We start from the raw sequence: 19,621 nt of genomic DNA on the forward strand, positions 1-19,621 counted from the left end.
CATAGGTTCTGCTCCTTTCTCCAGACCCAGTTTTTTTTTTCTTCCCCCTTTTTAAAGACACATAATAGTCTTCCTGCCTAACGAAGCCTAATTTCTTTTGATTATAGATTTACAAAAGAGGAACAGCTAGGTTTTAGTTGATTCTATTGATGTATATGGCTTCCCATCTGCTAGGCTAGCTGGTTTTAACCCCCTCAGTACTGTTTATCAGTAATCTTTCCAGTCCGGGTTGATGTAATAATAATTAGAAAAATCATGGCAGTGGATTAGTGGAACTGCAAGGATGGTAGACCAGGTGCCTTGTGGTATTTGCTTCAGCTCCTTGTGTTCTGAGTTCAAATCCTGTTGTGGCCTATGTCCCTGGGATAGATCTAACCTGTTGCCTAGTTTAGCACCACCATTTCCCCCTTGGCTGCCTTTAGAGGAATCCACTCTTTTGGAAACTTTTGACCCACAATAATAATAAAAAAATTCTAATCTCATATGCAAACTTTAGAATTTGATGGGTGACTTTTGGTGAGATGGTGTCAAAAAGGTTAATCCTTATAGATGTACAGATGTTTCCAAAGCTCAATGTGGTTCCCTATTTTAAGTTGGAGTGCTGAATGCCTAAGTGCTCAGTTTGATGTGGAACTAATTGAAATTTCATGTGTCATTATTTCAACAACTGTTTTTTCCACATTATCAGACATTGGGTAGTCTACTGTGTAGTGTATCATCACTAATCTTAGTCGTCTTTCTCCTTGTATGTATCTCTCAGATTAGCTTAATCTTTTGTGGCCAGCTTGACTGTTCGCTATTTAATATTCTCAATGATTTTTTGCTGATACACATTAAAGCACACACACACACACACACACACACACACACACACACACACACACACACACACACACACACATGCACATTTTAAAATGTATTAGGATGAAATGCCACTGATTTGTCAGCTTAATCTATTTTTCCACAATATCTCAGCCTCATATTTCCATCTTAAATCAGTTTGATGTTTATCATTAATAACTACCCTTCACGTTGTGCTCATTTGTTTGTCGGACTATCATGTCGATGGTGCATTACGGCCGTGTTATCTTACTTGCAAAGTTAAGAAAATTGCTACAACAAAAAGATAAGCGGAGTCGTTCCTATAATTATAAATTCAGGTATTCAAATTTTATTTTAATTTTTTTCTGTTTTAAATTTGTCCGAGGTTAGTGTTGTGTTTGTACCAGTTTCACTAAATCCATCTACAATTTTGTGTCTAAATTTTAGTTTTAAAGTTTGATTAAGCAGCTTAGAAGAAGTATTAAAATCATATTTTGCAGTCATTTATTGATGATTATTATTATTGATATTGATTGCAGTTCCAATTCTTTCTGAGATCAACCCTTACTGTGCTCAACTTTGCTGTCATCCTTACAGAATCGATAAGATGAAATACTTGTGTAGAACTGGGAGTTGATGTAATCTACTAACTCAATCTCCTTCCTTAAAAAAATATTGTTCTTTGCCTAAATTAGAAGCAATTATAACGAGGACGGTGGATTGGCAGACACATTAGAGCATTGGATAAAAAGTTTTGTGGTATTTGTTGTAGCTTTTTACATTCTGAGTTCAAATCCTGCTGAGCTCAACATTGCTTTTCGTCCTTTCGTAGTCAATAAAATAAAGTCCTGGTTACTATTATATAAAGTTTTGGTGGTGAACTGGCAGAATCGTTAGCACGCTGGAGGAAATGCTTAGCGGTATTTTGCCTGTTGCTCTGTTCTGAGTTCAAATCCTGCTGAGGTCGACTTTGCCTGTCAAAATAAAATAAGTACCAGTTGAACACTGGGGTCAATGTAATCAACTCATCCCCCACCTCCCCCACAAGCTGCCCTTGTGGCAAAAATTTGAAATAATTATAGAAAGGTTTCATTTCTTTATGGTTGTATCTTTTACTTTTTTCGGTCATTATGAAACTGGCCATGTTGGGGCACTACCTTGAGGAATTTTAGTTGAATGAGTCAACCCCAGTACTTAGCCTGGTACTTAGTTCATTGCTCTCTTTTGCCAAACTGCTAAGTTGTGGGGATGTAAACACACCAACACCAGTTGTCGGGGGATGGTGGAAGACAAAGAAACACATACGCAATGGTCTTCTTTCAGTTCCTATTTACCAAATCCATTCACAAGGGCTTTGGTTGGCCCGATTCTATAGTTGAAGATGCTTGCCCAAGGTGCCACACAGTGGGACTAAATTTGGGAACCATGTGGTTGAGAAGCAAACTTCTTACCACACTGTGCCATCCCTGTGCTTTTTTTTTTTTCTCCTTATGGCAACATGTTTTTATAACTAAAGCTGCCAAATGAATTTCTGTCAGGCTGAGTGTATTTGCATTCCTTGAAAATGTCTCTGATCCAAAGAACCATTGTTGATGCTTATCGTGCTTTCATGTCACTGACTCTATGCATTACCAAGGTAACGAGAATTCACTTCTCTCTTTGTTGATTGATAATATTGCCACGTGGCATATCAGCCACTTGTCTCAGGAATTAATTACTGTACATAAAAATGAAAGTTAGCTTTGATTAGTGTAACTAAAGCTCTGACTGTTTCATATCTGGTATCACTGATTATTTCTGTTTTCTGTGTTAAAAAAAATTAAGAAAAAAAAAGTAGCTGTGACTCTTAGGTATTGGCTTGTTATAAAATATATCCAGCCTATTAACATAAGTCAAAGGTATTAGCAGGTTTTATTATAGCAGTTTAAAGATTATCTATGCTTAAGTTGTTAGGGGTATTACTGAAGCAGGTAAATCTTCAATTGTTTTGGATTTCCCTGGTGAATTTTATTGTACGAAAATGATAGTAGTGCATTGTTGTGCGTTAATTCTAGCTCACTTTTTATTTTCTGTTCTTTTGGTTCTTCTGTTTACTTCCTGGATCTGGATGAGGAAGCAGTGTCCACGGTCATTTCAGGCAATCTCAGACCAGTAAGATTTTCACCGTTTAATGTTCCTCTCGAACCTTTGTAAGTCGAAACAGATGGGGATGACATGAGCGAGGAAGGAATCCCAGATAGACTAACTTTCGGTGGAGGAAGGACTGGGAGATTTGGGATGCCACTAGGTTGCTAGGAGGCGGGAAGATGAGCGGGAAGGAAGTGCTCTGAGAAGCTGGGGCCATTATTGTAGTAGATGAAAAGGCAGAGAGAGAGGACACAGCACACTTATGAATCAGAAGATGATGGAGTGGTTTCATGCCAATCAGTCAGGTGGTCCCTTTCTGGATGCAGTCCAGGATGTCTGATTGTGGAGCAGCTGCAGAACATTCAAATACACATCAAGACAATATTCTTGTGGTAATCCAAAGGCCCCCTCCCTCCTAAAAAGAACTACATGTTCTATTGCAGTTTTGTTTCGAAACAGACACACACATATGGTACCGGTTAGTTGTCTAACCCTGCAGCCTAAATTTATTGTGCAGTAATTATAAAATTTGTGTTGATTGGGACTTTGTTTAATTGCTTATTCGGCCGTGTTGCCTTGTTACCCTTAAACTCCCGTCAAAATAACATTAGACTCCTTATATTGATAAACCTAAAACCAAGATTGAAATAATTTTGGAAAATAACTTCCAAGGTTTCTTCTTTGCTTAGCCTCACCCCCTCCTCCTTCCTCCTCCTCATGTTATTCCCATTTATCTCTAATTACTGTTGATTATATACTTCCAAAGATAATCCTTTAATTATTTTGACTTTGATCCTCCCTCACTCTTAATGCCTTTTTTATTTTTGTTTTTATTTTTAATCTTTATTTTGTACAAGAAACTGCTTGTTTTGAGATATTTGTATAAGGGCATTGACATTGATTTACAATTCTTTTATTTGACTGTGGCCATGCTGGAGCACTGCCTTTGGTCGAACAAATTGACCCCAGGGCTTATTCTTTGTAAGCTTAGTACTTATTCTACCAGTCTCTTTTGCTGAACTGCTAGGTTACAAGGACGTAAACGCACTAACATCGGTTGTCAAGTGATGGTGGAGGGACAAACACAAACATATATATACAACAAGCTTCTTTCAGTTTCCGTCTACCAAATCCACTCACAAGGCTTTGGTTGGCCCGAGGCTATAGTAGAAAACACTTGCCCAAGGTGCCATGCAGTGGGACTGAACCTGGAACCATGTGGTTGGTAAGCAAGCTACTTACCACACAGCCACTCCTGCACCTTGATATTTAACAACAGTTAGGGCGGTGAGCTGGCAGAATCGTTAGCATGCTGGGCGAAATGCTTAGTGGTATTTTGCCTGCCGTTACATTCTGATTTCAAATTCTGCCGAGGTCGACTTTGCCTTTAATCCTTTCAGGGTCGATTAAATAAGTACCAGTTATGCACTGGGGTCAATGTAATCGACTTAAACCCTTTGTCTGTCTTTTTTTGTCCCCTCTATGTTTAGTCCCCTGTGGGCAATAAAGAAATAAATATTTAATAACAGTTCTTCTAAAGTCATTCGCTGTTCTGTGGGAATTAGGTTTGTGTTGATCCAACTTGGTTGCCACTTTTGTGGTTTTTCTTTTTCCTATTTTTTTCTATTTCGTTATCACTTGGAACTCTTCAATTTTTCAAATTTGTTTTTTCCATTCTAGCATGGGTTTTAGCATGTGCAATTGCCAGATACATATATTTATATATAATTATTATTTTAAAGCTTTTCCTGTAAATATTCATTCATATCTGTTTGTTCTTGTTAGCTGGCATTTGAGATAGTGTGTTTCTTTTCCAATAGTTTCTAAGCAAGAGATAAAAATATTTCATATTAATCTTGTATGTAGCAGCATATCAAACTGAAATTACAAAAAAAAGAGAAAGCCAAGTTTTGTTTGTGAATTTCGCATGGAAGCTAAATTTACTCAAATTGGCTGTTGATTTTGGTTCATTTAAAAAAAAAAAAGTACATCTTAATAAATATTTCAAGTGCAGAAATAGCTTTCAGATAGTGTTTTAATCTTTTTTGGATTGTTCCTTTGAATTATATTCTTTGGGTAAATTTGTTAAGATCCCTTTTCTGTTTGGTAAAGTTATGGAACATTTATGAGCATGCTCTGTCTGTCTCTCTCTCTCTCAATACACACACACACACACAGCTTAGTTATTAGGGTTTTTTGATACCAGCCTGTCCATGACTGTCCTTAGTTCTATGACAGAAACAGGTTTGAAAAGAATCTAAGCTAAAATCTTCCATCAAAATTTCATGGTAATATTTCAAACACAAGCATAATAATGGTTATTCAAGCAAATTTTTAATTTCTCAAACTCTCTTAGCTATGTATATCAACAGTGGAGTTAAAGAGATTATATAGTTAGCCTAAGGATTAATTTTATTATCTTTCTTACACAAAAGAGTTTGTGGCAATTGAATATGGCAGACACAAGGAGTGGGTGTGCAACTGGTTGAATTGGGGGTTTCTTTTACTCTAGATTGCTGAAAAAGAAAATTATGTTTTCATTGCAGATGTTTTGCTGATAATTATCAAAGTATGAAGAATATAAACCATAGTTGGCACTCACAGGCACATGTTATTTGGTAACATTTGTGCCATGCGTTTGTTCGTTGTTTTAGGTGTTGGTTCTCAACTGAAGTCCGTAAAAATTTTTTAGGGATCTATGAGTATTTTAAGGGTGCATTGTTTTGGATGTAGTTATTGCAAGAAATGGCTAGATTTCTTTCTCTGGTGTTTTACATAGTTTAACATGTTTCTTTTCTGCTATAGGCACAAGGTCTCAAATTTGGTGGGAGGTGGGGAGGAGACCAGTCGATTAGATTGACCCAGTATGCAACTGGTATGTGAGCTGGATCTGGCTAGTTTAAATGCTAATGAAATATTGGAGCAAAAACATGGTACTGTGAGAAGTGTGGTGCCAATAGAAGTGTAGAGAGGTTAGTGCACCAAATAGGTTTTATTGTAGTTTGTTTTGTTTTTTATTCAAGAGGAAAGGCAGCGACCATGACTCTTCAGGGCTTCCGAGATAAGTGGTTGGGGTTCACGGTGGAGGAAAGTATTCTCAAAAGCAAACTCCTAGCCTGAAGACTCTGCTACTGGTGCCCATGGTGCTAGGCAGTGGTTTTTAAACTGAATGATGGCTTTGAGTCGAGTCATTGTATTAAGAGTAGAGTATACAGTGAAAGTTTAGTCAATAGTTGGAGGCTATTGATGTGTGAGCTTTTCTAAGCAGCTTTAGTGTGGAGATGGCTTTTGCTAGAGATGATCAGATATCTCGCATTATATAAAACAGTTTTTATAGATCGAGGTCTGTGGCTTTTGCTTCACACCATGGCTAGCTGGCTATGGTTAATAATCACTGGAAGAGAATTTTGAAATAAAGATTTTCTCAGTAATGGATTTTTTTAAATGTCCAGTGTATGTGTTTGTGTGTTGTTTACGTAGAATTGTTGTTAATTGAAAAGAGAGTTGGAAGATTATAGCATAGAATATTTTCTTTTGCCTCGCCTCCCCCCGCCATGAAATATGAACAATTCTTGCATTGATAAACAGTTATTGAATTGCTGTATCTGCCTGCTGTGTGGGTTAGCAACCAAGTACAAGGACTTAGTGAAGGACATACTAAAAGTTATATTTACCACTTAGTATGGATTATCTATGACATCATGTTAGTCTTTTTTTGTTTGTTTGTTTGTTTTCCTTTTTGCATTCATTATAGGAAAATAAATTCAGCTTTGATTTTTATTATTTTTTTTTTGTTAAAGAATATTTGTTAAATTATGGTCTTGGTTTTGTGGTTTTTACATGAAATATAGTTTTCAGAAAATAAATTGTATCTCTGGTTCTCCCCACCACCAAATTCAATTTTAAATTTATTTTTCACTTGATGAGGTGTTTTGCCTGTTCTCTTCTCCTTCCCACCCCAAAGATAGTCCTTAAGTAGACCAAAATAAATGTCTCACTCCCCCCAAATTACAATGTGTAGGTTATTGCTAAACAAACTTCTTTTCTGATCTTACACACACACGCACACACACACACACACACACACACACACACACACACACGGCTATAATTTGCTTTAAGATATTAATATGGGAAGCAATAGCCTGGCACAGTTACTACTTTCTTAATAATGCTTCATAATGTTTTTTGTAGAAGAATTAGGGTCGTTATTTCTTGAATTTTTGGCTAATTAACATTTTGCTGTTTTTTCTTTTCCCTTTACTTTCTGTATTTTTTTGTTTTTTCTTTTTCTGCATTACCTTCTTGGCATTGGCATTAATTTCTATGATCTATTTATATATGCTAGATATTGGCTCCTGTTTCCTCTCCTTTGCCCTCCCTTCTCTATATTTCTTGTTCGTTTGGTGATAAATTGTTGGACAGATTCACATCATTTATTAAGGCAAAAGAAAGTAATTTCTAAAAATGGAACTGAAAAGACAGATCAAAGTGGCTTGCTCTCAACAAGTTATGAATGATTCTTGTGTCTACTTTATTAATTCTTAGTCTTTCTCTCCCTCCTTCACCCCCCCTCTTTTTCCTTGCCTCATAGACTATTGATTAAAAAAAAAATGTGAAGCAATCTTCGAGTGGTTTTTGAAATAGTACCTTTGAATAAATAATAAAGCTTCATATTTTCTTCCTAATCTCTCTTACCAGATCATTTAAAGAGAAGAGTTGAGTCGACAGTAATTTTAATGCTAGTCATATGCGAGCTCCTCACAAGTAAATGGGGCTTTTGTGTTCACGTGTAAATGTTCCTCATTTCAGAGTTTCCATTTTTGCTCTCCACTTTTCAAAGCATTCTATTTCTAGATATTTCATACTAAAAGATTTTTAATGCAGTTAATAAGCAGATGCTACTTCTAATGACGATGGAATTACTGTAATTCTAATCAATAAATTTATATTGATGACCAGTAACTGTACAGTCATCTCCTCCTCATGGTGAACGTGCTGTCCTAGGAATTCTGCTATCTTCCTTTTAACACAAAAAGCGCAATGGGCCACGATCGTGGCCGTCAGGCACTGGTCGACAGACCATGATTGTGGCCGTCAGGCACCGGTCGACAGGCCACACTCATAGCCCAGATAGATGCATTTAATTTATGGGCGTTTGTTGGGGTCTAATGTCACTCAAAAAGCTCCGATTGCTCCTAGAACGTACCCCTTTGAGGCACAAGTCCAGGCAAGGTTATTTATGGGAGACCAGCGATCACCCATGCATACCAACCTCCCCTCTCTATGCCACTGATGTTATCCAAGGGGCTGATACAGCTTGGCACTAGTGACATTGCAACCCATTTCTACAGCCGAGTGAACTGGAGCAACATGAAATAGTGTCTTGCTCAAGAACACAGCACACTGCCTGGTCTGGGAATCAAACTCACTACCTCGTGATAGTGAGCCCAGTGCTCTAACCACTGAGCCATGTGAGATGTATGTATCAGGGTTCCATACAGTTTCTTTCTAGCAATTAAACTCACAAGGCATTGGCCTAAAGAGCCACACAATGTGAGAGAACTTGCATCCATGGGAATGTGAAGAGACCTCATTATTCTCATATAAAAGCTTTGATGTTACAGTTTATATTTTATTGTTATAAAAATATTATTAACATTTTATTTCGGATTAAGTCCCTCTCCCCTCCTCCTTCTCATCCATTGGGCCCTGCAAACATTTTGATATTTACTTGCAGTTCTACCTGATACCTTAAATTCTCACCTAGTTTCGTTTTAAACCTGGTGTTCAGACTATTTGTGCAAAGCTGCTTATTTATTGCAATACTTTTATTTGCAGGGGAATAAAAAGAATAATGAAGCATGAAATGTCTGAAAGTCGTCTTAATCTAGATTGATGTATTCTAGATTATGTGATTGATGTATTTTGGATTGCTTGGTGAATTTTGTTTCTGATTCTTGATGTAGAAAATTGTATTTAGTTTTAGACTCATTTCTAACTACTTATTGCTAAATTGGTTGGCATAACTGGGAAGCCTTAGCCTCTGTCTGTCTGTCTCTCTCTCTCCAAGTATATGGTCTCTGGTTCAGTTTTACTGTTTGACATTTTGAGTAAATGTCTTCTCTAGCCATTTTTACTCTGCACACTCCATCCCCTCAGTCCTGCATCTCTGATGAGTTATCTGTATACGTTGTGTTTAGACGACCAGCTTGAGTATGGCCGTGTTTTGGCATCCATAGCAGTGGGCCACTAGCCAGCTCTTGTTTAGTTTGCCAGCGTTGTCCTGCAAAGCACAATTGTCTTTCCCTTAGGAGATGTCCATACAGCTGTTTCTAATTTATTGTTTGCATTTGGTTGCATGGTTTAGAAACTCACTTTGTAACCATGTGGCCTAGGGTTCAATCCCATTGCATGGCAATTTGGGTGAGTGTCTTTCTACTATAGCCTTGGTCTGACCAGTGCCTTGTGAGTGAGTTTGGTACGTGAAAACTGGAATCTTGGCCAACACACACACACACACACACACACACACACACACACACACACACACACACACACACACACACACTAAACAATATATTCTTTTCTAGTCTAGGCACAAGGCCCGAAGTTTTGGGGGAGGAGGCCAGTCGATTAGATCAACCCCAGTATGTAACTGGTACTTAATTTATCAGCCCTGAAAGGATGAAAGACAAAGTTGACTTTGGCGGAATTTGAACTCAGAACGTAAAGACAGACGAAATACTGCTAAATGTTTTGCCTGGCATGCTAACAATTCTGCCAGCTCGCTGCCTTTCAAACAATATATTGTCTGACCCATATCAGTATTGAATGTGGCTGTTAAATGATGATGATGATGTATCTTTATATCTGTGAGTGTTTGGGGAGGACGCTCCACTGCTTGGCAACCTGTGTTGGTTTGTTATGTCCCTATAATTTAGCAGTTTAGTAAAAGAAACTGATAGAATAATTAGTTGACTTTGAAAATAAATACTGGGTGTGATCTGTTTGACCAAACCCTTCCAGGTAGTGCCCCAGCATGACCACAGTCCAATGACTAAAACTTGTAAAAAATGGTTGCTTGCTCTGCTGCGGCCATGTGATTCACCTCTATGACCCCATTGCTATGGCCGTTCAGCAAGAATATTCTGCTCTGCTGTAGCCTTGAGTTGGTCAGTACCTTTTTGAGTGGAATTTAGCAGACAGATTGTATAGAAGCCTATCGTGTGTGTCGGAGAGTTCGACTTGGTCATTCAACTCATAAAAACTGGGGTGAGGGGAGGAAAGGGTCAATATGATTGACTAAAGCCCCTGAAAGCAGTACCTCAGTGTGGCCCCAGTCTAATGACTGGAACCAACCAAAGAATATACAGATGTTCCAATTTGGGGCTTTGTGTTCTTCCTCAGTTTACATTAATCTCTGCAGGGGGTCAGTATTCTGTTTTTGATCCTTCAGGTGTGTATAATTAATGAATCCTTAGTGAATTCCTTGCTCTTTTCTATTAGGTTGATTAGTTCCAAGCCATCCTTGATTGAACAGACCCCTAATCATTGTGACAACAAACCCGACATTGTATATTTAGCACTGCAATACCCAATATGCTCATCTTTTTCCCTTTTTTTTTTTAAATCCCTTTTCCTTTTTTTAAATCCCTTTTCCTTTTTTTAAATCCCTTTTCCTTTTTTATAAATCCCTTTTCCTTTTTTTTTAATCCCTTTTCCTTTCCAGATGACAATGTGTTTCGAGGGAGATTTTCTTGTTAATTCTAGCAAAGAGGCTTTCGTTCTTTGATGTCTCTGATATTTTTCAATAGTAAAAATGTTGCAGGCTTTCAGTTAAAATGGCTGGGGTCATTATCCTTGAATTTTTAATTAGTAAGCTTAAGATTGCTTTTTAGTGCTTTATTGTGCTCTGAAGAATGGGAAGAAAATTTCCTGTCACTCACAATATTGCATTTGCTCATTTGCTTAATCATTCAATATTACCAGATTTTCAGTGAAAAGCTGCAGAAAATTTTTAATTGCTGATAATTTATTATTTTTTTCCCATTTTATTATTATTTTTATTGTTTTTCATTTGAGACTGGAACTTCTTAATGATTGTGTTAGAGATGATATTTTTATATGTCTTGATATAACCTTCAAAGTGTTTGAGTTTTACTCCCCCCTAAAGCTTGTTACCGAGGATTAGTTAAGCCTGATCTAATAAAACCATTTCATTCTACGTATTTGCTTTGAATGTCCTCACTTCTTTATTAAATGCTACATTTTCCCCCGACTTCTTTTCTGTGTTAAAGGTCTGCTGATACACACAAGTCTTGTGACCCCGTGTATGAAGATGAAGAAGAAATCCTTGGGTCAGATGATGATGAACAAGAAGATCCTCGCGATTACGTAAAAGGTAAACTAATTACTACTCAGATTAGGAAGAACTTTGCCATTCCACGAGACACAAATGGGCAGAAAAACTGGACAGTTGTTCTTGAAGTGGTCATAACTAAGAAATGAAATTCAGCTTTAATCGCTGTGTTAGTCAAAGCAGGAATAATTTTATAATTCATCTTGGGCCTTTAACATGTCTGACATGGATTTGATCTGATAGGGTCCAGGTAACATATACTCATGCGTTATTAGTTAATAAACAAACTTGGTACCTTTGAGTAATTTTTCTCTCGTAATCTATTCTTTGACGAGTTTGTTCTCTGTTATGAATACATAGGACAAATGTAACATGACCAGTACATCTGAAAGGTATGTTGAAATATTGAAAATGGTAAAATTTAAATTCATGTTATTACCTGGCTTTAGAAAATCTCCTTCCATTAATTTCGTCTGACCCATGCCAGCAGTGAAAAGTGGATGATATGATATTCTCTCACTTTTTTCTTCGTTAAACGATTTGCCATGACCTGTAAAAATCCTTTCTATTATAGTCTTGTGGCCTGAAATTAGATCGACCCCAGTACACAATTGGTACTTAATTTATTGACCCCGAAAGGATGAAAGGCAAAGTCGACCTTAGTGGTATTTGAACTCAGATCGTAGCAACATGCGCAATATCGCTAAGCATTTCGTCCAGTGTGTTAAAGATTCTGCCAGCTCACCGCCTTTTCTGCCTGTCCAAACAAATTTAACATGTTTTGTAGATCTTTATTATTGAATGAAAATTAGATACATTGTGAGGAGAATGTTTTGAAAGCAATGAGATACAAACTCCATAACTAACAATAAACATTAGAAAAAGCTTAAGAAAATAAAGTTTCACTTAAAATATTGTAAAGAATTTTTGAGTGACACCTGCTGGGTTCGGCTGCTCTACATTGATAAGGGGCAAATACCCTGAAATTAGTCTGTAGATGCCAAACCAGCAAAGGGAAGCGGCTGACCTACCCTATTCGAAGGTTATAATGGACACAGGTTCGTGTGTCACATAGCTAGCTAGAGGCAATACCCTCTTGGAGCTAATCCATGGCAGCATTCGTCCTATTTTTTGGACTGCCATGTTGGCTTGGCAATAACTATTGAAATAAAAGGTATTTTGTGTTTAAACGAAGGTAAGCAGATATGAAATATAAGGAGTATCTGTATGAGAACCTTGGATACTGCACTGTGTTATCTCTTCTGGCTGCTTTTTATGTTGTAATTGACTTAGATGTTTGTGGTTCAGTTCTAGGGTAACCCAACAGTGAACTCAATTTAAAACTATATCAGTTCCTTTCAGAAACTCGTCTTGGCCCCTCTGCATTCAGATTAACTCTGTCAGATGTCCTACTTATTTATTTCATGTTCTTGTGAATGAATCCCACATTATCTCATAGCTTTGAAATTTTGAGTTTGTGATTGTTTATTTTTTAAAATGACATTGGAGCGGAGGTGTAAGGGCCCCAGATCTGGTCTGTTTGAACAAAAAAACTGCTGGAGTATTTGGGCCCCCATATGACTGGTTTAAATGCTAGAAGGTTAAACCAAAAGTGAACTTGAGCTTTTGTAGAATGCATGAAGCAGTTTGAGAAAGTTGTTGGTGAAATGAGCCCCTTGCCTTCAAAGAACACCTAGACAGGTCCTTGGTTGCTTTGGAAGATGAATCCTCAAACTGGTGTTTGATGGTCCTTCTATAGCTTCTCTGTAAAGTTGTCTTTACTCAAGCTGTGTAATGCATCCCTTTCCGTTTCCTTATTCAAATCAAAGAATGGTAGAAGGAATAAAATAAATATCGAACCAGGCAGTGGATTGTCTGTGTGTGTGTGTGTATATATATATATATATATATACACACACGCATGTGCACAAACGTGTTTGTGCACCCACTGACAGACAGACATACACACCAAAGCATGAGCTGAAAATGTTTGATATGATATCAAAGAAGGAAAGAGTGATTTTGACAAATCCTATTAAGATCCCTATTTGATGTAATCCAACAGCTTACCTGATGTTTGATTTGGCATCAATGGAATTATAATCTTGTATCTGCCATTATCATCGTCGTCATTATTGTCTGCCTATTATATTCCCTTGCTTGCATGAGTTAGATGGTTCTTCTCCCAGCCTGTCTTCACCACATGTTGCTGTCCCTTGTCATCTTGTTGAGATACAACAACCATGAAATCAGCTTTCTCCACTTCCTCCCTTATATCTATCTTGGTCTTCTTCATGTTCCTTCATCTTGAATCACTTGATATTTCTTCATCCACATGTCATTCTTCATAGACACCACATGCCTGCGGCGGCACAGTCTTTTTCTCTTGCATATTTCACCTGAATCCTCTTCTACTCCCCTTCAGCTTGTTCGTGTTCTGTGTTAACTCTTAGACTCCGTGCTTTAAATCATTTGACTGATTCAGCCATGAAAACTAGGTTGCCTGTAGACATGAATCCCTATGTTTCACTAATGTTGAACCCCTTTATTGTGGCCTGGAAGGTTGAGAATTGATCCTCGATGAACGCTTTTTGTTTCCCCTCCACATTTAATTAGCCATTCAAATAATTTCAAAAGTTTGTTGTTTTCATATTAATTAGTTCTGATTGCTGACAATCATTTTAGAGAAAGTAATTACATCACTCCTGTTTATATATAATCTATTACAACCTCTCTCTACCCTTCTCCCTCCCTCTCTCCCTCTCTACTCTTCTCCCTCTCTCTCTCTCTCTCTCTCTCTCTCTCTCTCTCTCTACTCTTCTCTCTCTCTCTACCTACTCTTCTCCCTCTCTCTTCTCCTCCTCACTCTACCCTCCTCATCCTCATTCCACCCTCCTCCCTCTCTCTGACTAATGACCTTATTTTCTTTCTATATATGCTTCTTTTTCTATTACAAACTTTTCCAGGTGTTTAGTGACCAACTTCTACTTGTTGACTTTTACTCAAACTCAAAATAAAGCTGCTGTCACTAGTTTCAAACTAGTTACTATCACCTACTAAGCAGATTGCATACCATCAAGAATTTGCATTGAATCATTCTACTTCCATAGGTTCAATCTTCAGCCTCTCCCATGTCCCATCTCTTTACCACCCCAGGCACTCTCGACCCAAGATGTTTATTATTAATTGAATTAGAAAGAATTGATGGTTATTTTTGGCAAGAGAAACTGATGTCATAAAGTAAGTCTTAAAAATAGGATTATCATATGTATTGTTTATTTAACGATGTTTTTTTTTTCTCTTACGTAGGTGGCTACCACCCAGTTAAAATTGGTGATTTATTCCATGGACGTTACCATGTTGTTCGGAAGCTTGGTTGGGGTCACTTCTCGACCGTTTGGTTGTGTTGGGACATGGTGTAAGTAAATCGATGTTTTCTATGATACCATAAAAAAAATTACATAATTTGTTTGTTTAACTCTGGGGTTCCCAGCCTTATTTTGCTTGCGGAGCCCCTGAGAGCTATTTTATCATCTGTGGACCTCATATGTGCACATGTAAATTTTTGAAATAAAATATTTGTTTGTAGGTTAGTAAAAACTAACAATGAAACAATTTTGTTATATTCATAACATAAACTTCAAATACAAATCGTGAAACTTTCAATAAATACAGGTAAACAAAATTTATATCTGGACCCACAAATTACAATTTTTTACTCGTGGATCCCTTTAAAGCTTCAGTGGACCCTGGTTGGGAACCCCTGGTTTAACTCATGTTTTTTTTTTTTTTTTTTTTTTTTTTTTACTGCTAGCAAGAAATGGGCAAGGAAGTACTGAAGACTGTTCTTTTTTTTTTTAATATTTTGATGGCCGAATGATATTTCTGCCACCAAACCCTTACTTGTTTTTCAAATAAGGAAATTTTAAAGTGCATTGCTAGTGGATGATATTTTGAAAAAAGATATTTTTAATAAGAAATATCAATAAATGTTACCTGTGCCAGCCCAAATATGAAAGGTGTTATCACCAGGTGTAGTATATCTAATTGCAGATTGTAAATATTCACAATGTTGCACACATACACACAGATATGGCGGGCTTCTTTCCATTTCCACATACCAAATTCCCTCATAAAGCATTGGTCTATCTGGGGGTACAGTAGAAGACACTTGCCCAAGGTGCTGTAGAATGAGATTGAACTTAAAAACCTTGTGATTGAGAAGTGAACACACGGCCATGCCTGTACCTTATAATTTCCTATAATGTATTCTGTACATATTTTGGGGGTAAATGCATGTTTGTTGCATTTTTTGAATTTAACCCTTTAACATTCAACTTATTCTGTCATATTTAATGCATATTTATTCGCATTAATCACACATTATCTCATAGCTTTGAGATTTCAATGATATAATTGTGTATTTTCGGAAATGACATTGTAGAGTAGGTGTCGGGGGGCCAGATCTGGCCAGATTGAACATAGAAACAGAATATTTGGGCTAAATCTGGCCATGGGGTTAAATCTCTCAGTGAAGCATAAACTTTGCTAGTAAATGTACTAGGGTGTCCACTTAACTTAGAGAACTAAAAATGTGTTTGGAAACTATATTATTCTTAAGTCATTATAGAAATAGCTGTGTATAACTTGGTTTTAGGAGTAGTAGATTGTGTTCCTATATATTTTGACTTGACCAATAGGGTGGGCAACAGGAAGGGTATCCAGCTGTAAAAAAAACTGCTTCAGAAAACCTCTCTAATCCATGCTAGCATGGGAAAACAGATGTGAAATGATGATGGTGATGGTTCTAATAAAAAAAAAAGAGTGGATGGTAGCACATTTAATGCAAGGGGCATCAAAGAGCTGATGTTGTTGCAGAGACATAAATTTACAAATTTTAGAAATTTTCCCAAGTTTAATCCTTTTGCACTGAGATTATCCTGTAGATGTCTTATCTCTTCACATTGTCTTCAGTTAATCCTTCATTATTTCATTGCTTTAATTTTCCAATGATGTGAATGCTTATTTTTAGAATGACATTGTAGGATAGGTACAAGAAGTGAGATCTGGTGGGCTGGATATGGGTTAAGATAGTTTGTAATTTTGTTCTGAAACTTAGTGATATTGTACCTGTAGATTTAATGCTTCCATTGAAAGTGGCAGCTTTCATTTATTGTCAGTACTTGTTTTTTTTTTCTCTTTCTCTTGAGATAAGGCACAATCTGTTTAACTTGGAAATACATGTACTTCTTAGTTGAATGGAAGCCAGTCGTATATATGAATATTTGTTATAGCATTTCATTTACAAATGTTTAAATTTAAAAAAAAACTCTGCTGCTGACTGTAGTTGGAGTCCATTGATATAAAACCTTTTAAATAGACAAAAAACAAGGAAAAAATATTGCTATTCTTTTCTCTGTGTGTGCGTATGTGTAAGGTATTATCCCTAAATGGTTGAGGGGTCCACTTCACAATCATGGGGTTAGGGTTTGATTCAACAGTCAACTTGAGCCATTTAGGTGAAATTGCACAGATGGAAGCTTGTCTGATGGACTGCAGTTCAAACACCAGTCATCTCTCTCTCTCTCTCTCTCTCCCTCTCCCCTTTTCTCTCTCCCTCCTCCCCCTTCTCTCTCTCTCTCTTTCTCTCTCTCTCTCTCTCTCTTTCTCTTTCTCTCTCTTTCTCTCTCTCTCTCTCTTTCTCTCTCTCTCTCTCTTTCTCTCTCTATCTCTCTCTCTCTCTCTCTCTCTCTCTCTCTCTCTCTCTCTCTCTCTCTCTCTCTCTCTCTCTCTCTCTCTCTCTCTCTCTCTCTCTCTCTCTCTCGCTATGTCATGCTGACTCAGCCTTGTCCACGTTGAAAGTGCAAAATGTCTGTTTAATTAGCCGGCTACTTACGTAATTCTCTGCATAAGTAGTTCTGTTGTTCAAACTACTGGAATGCTCGTTGTCATGGCCGATGGATAATCTGTTTATTTTGTGTGTGTGTGTGTGTATGAGAGGGGGGTGATCATCTTACCATATAAGCTAGACTCTGCCACCTTTTGTAAATATCTTTTATATTTTTATCTTTTAATTTTTTTGAGTACTTTGGATTGCAGCCATGTTGGGGTGCTGTCTTGAAGGGTTTAGACCAAGGGTCCCCAAACTTTTTAGACCATCGACCCCCAGGCATGTACAAGAAAATAAAATAAATTATAATAATAAAGATGTGCGTTTATCGACTCCTTGAATATCCCCCCCCCCCCTCCAGTTGGTATCGACCACTTTGGTGACCCCCCTTGTTCAGACAAACAAATTAACTCCAGCCACACCCCCTTTTTTTTAAAGCCTGCTACTTATTTTATCAGCATCTTTTTGTCGAATTGTTAGGTTAAGGAATGTAAACAAACGAACACCAGTTGTCATGTGGTGGTGTACATTTTCACTCTGTCAGATCCTCTCACAGGGCTTTGGTCAGCCCAAGGCTGTAGTGGAAGACACTTGCCTGAGGTGCTATGCTGTGGGACTGAACCAAAGACCACACGATTGGGAAGCGAGCTTCCATATCAATTTCAGAAAATACTCCGTTAACGACAAGTGTTCAGAATTGCTCTTTTGGAGAAGCACTGAAGCTGATTTATAACTTCCATAATTGAAGTGAAGTGGCTTTAATTAGAAAATCCAAACTGGGGATACAAACTACGTTTTCTGAGATTTTGCCCATCCATTTCTGTGTGGTGCTTTACTTGTAAAGACTGGCAAAGTAAAATCTTTGTATGATAATTCGTTTAATAACGACCATTATGGAAATTTTGGAATGTCAGAGCCAAAAATACATTATTTCTGACTTCACCACACCCAGATGTAAGTACTGTAGCACTCTTATATATACAGTGTACCAGATATCACGGCCAGTGCCATTCAATGTATATTTATGTGCAGACTAAGTGGCTTGAATGGAACTGCAGTTTGCTAAAATAGACTGAACAATTACGAGTTTTATTAATCATTTCAAAGACAGAAACTTCCTTAGATATTTTGTACACTTCTTTCCGTATGTTTGGTGCCTATTCTAAGATGGTATTCTTCAGTGTTCTTCAGTAATCTGTTGACTGTATGATTTTATAAAATTAGGGGTTTTATATCTTGTTTCAGTAATTGGACTGTGGCCAAGCTGGGGCTCAGTTGAACAGATTGACCTCAGTACTTTTTATTTTTTGTTGAGTGTATTCTTTTACTTGTTTCAATCATTTGACTGCGGCCATGCTGGAGCACCGCCTTTAGTCGAACAGATTTACCCCAGGACTTATTCTCTGTAAGCCTAGTACTTATTCTGTCAGTCTCTTTTGCCGAACCGCTAGGCTACGGGGGCGTAAACACCAACATCGGTTGTCAAGCGATGGTGGGGGACAAACACAAACACACACGCATATACGACAGGTTTCTTTCAGTTTCTGTCTACCAAATCCACTCACAAGGCTTTGGTCAGCCCGAGGCTATAGTAGAAGACACTTGCCCAAGGTGCCATGCAGTGGGACTGAACTCAGAACGATGTAGTTAGTAAGTAAGCTACTTACCACACAGCCACTCCTGTGCTTGTGTGGTACTTATTCCATTGGTTCCTTTTGCCAAATTGCTTAGTTATGGGGATGTAAATAAACAAACACTGCTTGTCAAGCTGTGGGTGGGGGACAAACGTAATGCAAACACAGTCACATACATATACACATACAATGGGCTTTTTTCAGTTTCTATTTATCAGGTCCACTCATGAGGCTTTGGTCAGCCTGGGGCTATAGTAGAAAATACTTGCTCACGGTTGCACAGTGGGCCTAAACCCTAGCTAACATGGTCAAGAGGCAAGCTTCCTAAATGCACACCCATGCCTTAAATTATTTCCACCCAATGTGGAAAATTTTATTTGTTTAATTTTAGCATTTGTTCAGTTGAATCATCATCATCATCATCATCATCATCGTTTAACGTCCGCTTTCCATGCTAGCATGGGTTGGACGATTTGACTGAGGACTGGTGAAACCGGATGGCAACACCAGGCTCCAGTCTGATTTGGCAGAGTTTCTACAGCTGGATGCCCTTCCTAACGCCAACCACTCAGAGAGTGTAGTGGGTGCTTTTACGTGTCACCCGCACGAAAACGGCCACGCTCGAAATGGTGTCTTTTATGTGCCACCCGCACAAGCCAGTCCAGGGGCACTGGCAACGATCTCGCTCGAAAATCCTACAGGAGCCAGTCAGGCGGTACTGGCAACAAATTGTAAATTTAGTAAGATTGACGTGTAAAATAATGTCATTATTTAAAAAAATTTTCT

General features: G+C 37.8%; 1 protein-coding gene across 24 annotated transcripts in view; it reads left to right on the forward strand.

Moving 5' to 3' along the window:
• The window catches only part of LOC106873685 (SRSF protein kinase 1), a 269,109-nt gene that overhangs the window by 217,113 nt on the left and 32,375 nt on the right, over window positions 1–19,621 (forward strand). For 21 of the 24 annotated variants that reach the window (XM_089360399.1, XM_089360393.1, XM_052971936.2 and 18 more), the window contains 2 exons: window positions 11,250–11,353; window positions 14,621–14,729. In XM_089360399.1, coding sequence (XP_089216525.1) covers window positions 11,250–11,353; window positions 14,621–14,729 — 213 coding nt within the window. Of the gene's footprint in view, window positions 1–997; window positions 1,161–2,914; window positions 2,974–11,249; window positions 11,354–14,620; window positions 14,730–19,621 lie in introns of those variants that run through there. The other 3 variants (XM_014921156.3, XM_089360400.1, XM_089360398.1) reach the window with 3 other exon arrangements.

The sequence above is a fragment of the Octopus bimaculoides genome, chromosome 11 (assembly GCF_046866305.1).
Source record: "Octopus bimaculoides isolate indiv1 chromosome 11, ASM4686630v1, whole genome shotgun sequence".
Classification (NCBI taxonomy): domain Eukaryota; kingdom Metazoa; phylum Mollusca; class Cephalopoda; order Octopoda; family Octopodidae; genus Octopus; species Octopus bimaculoides.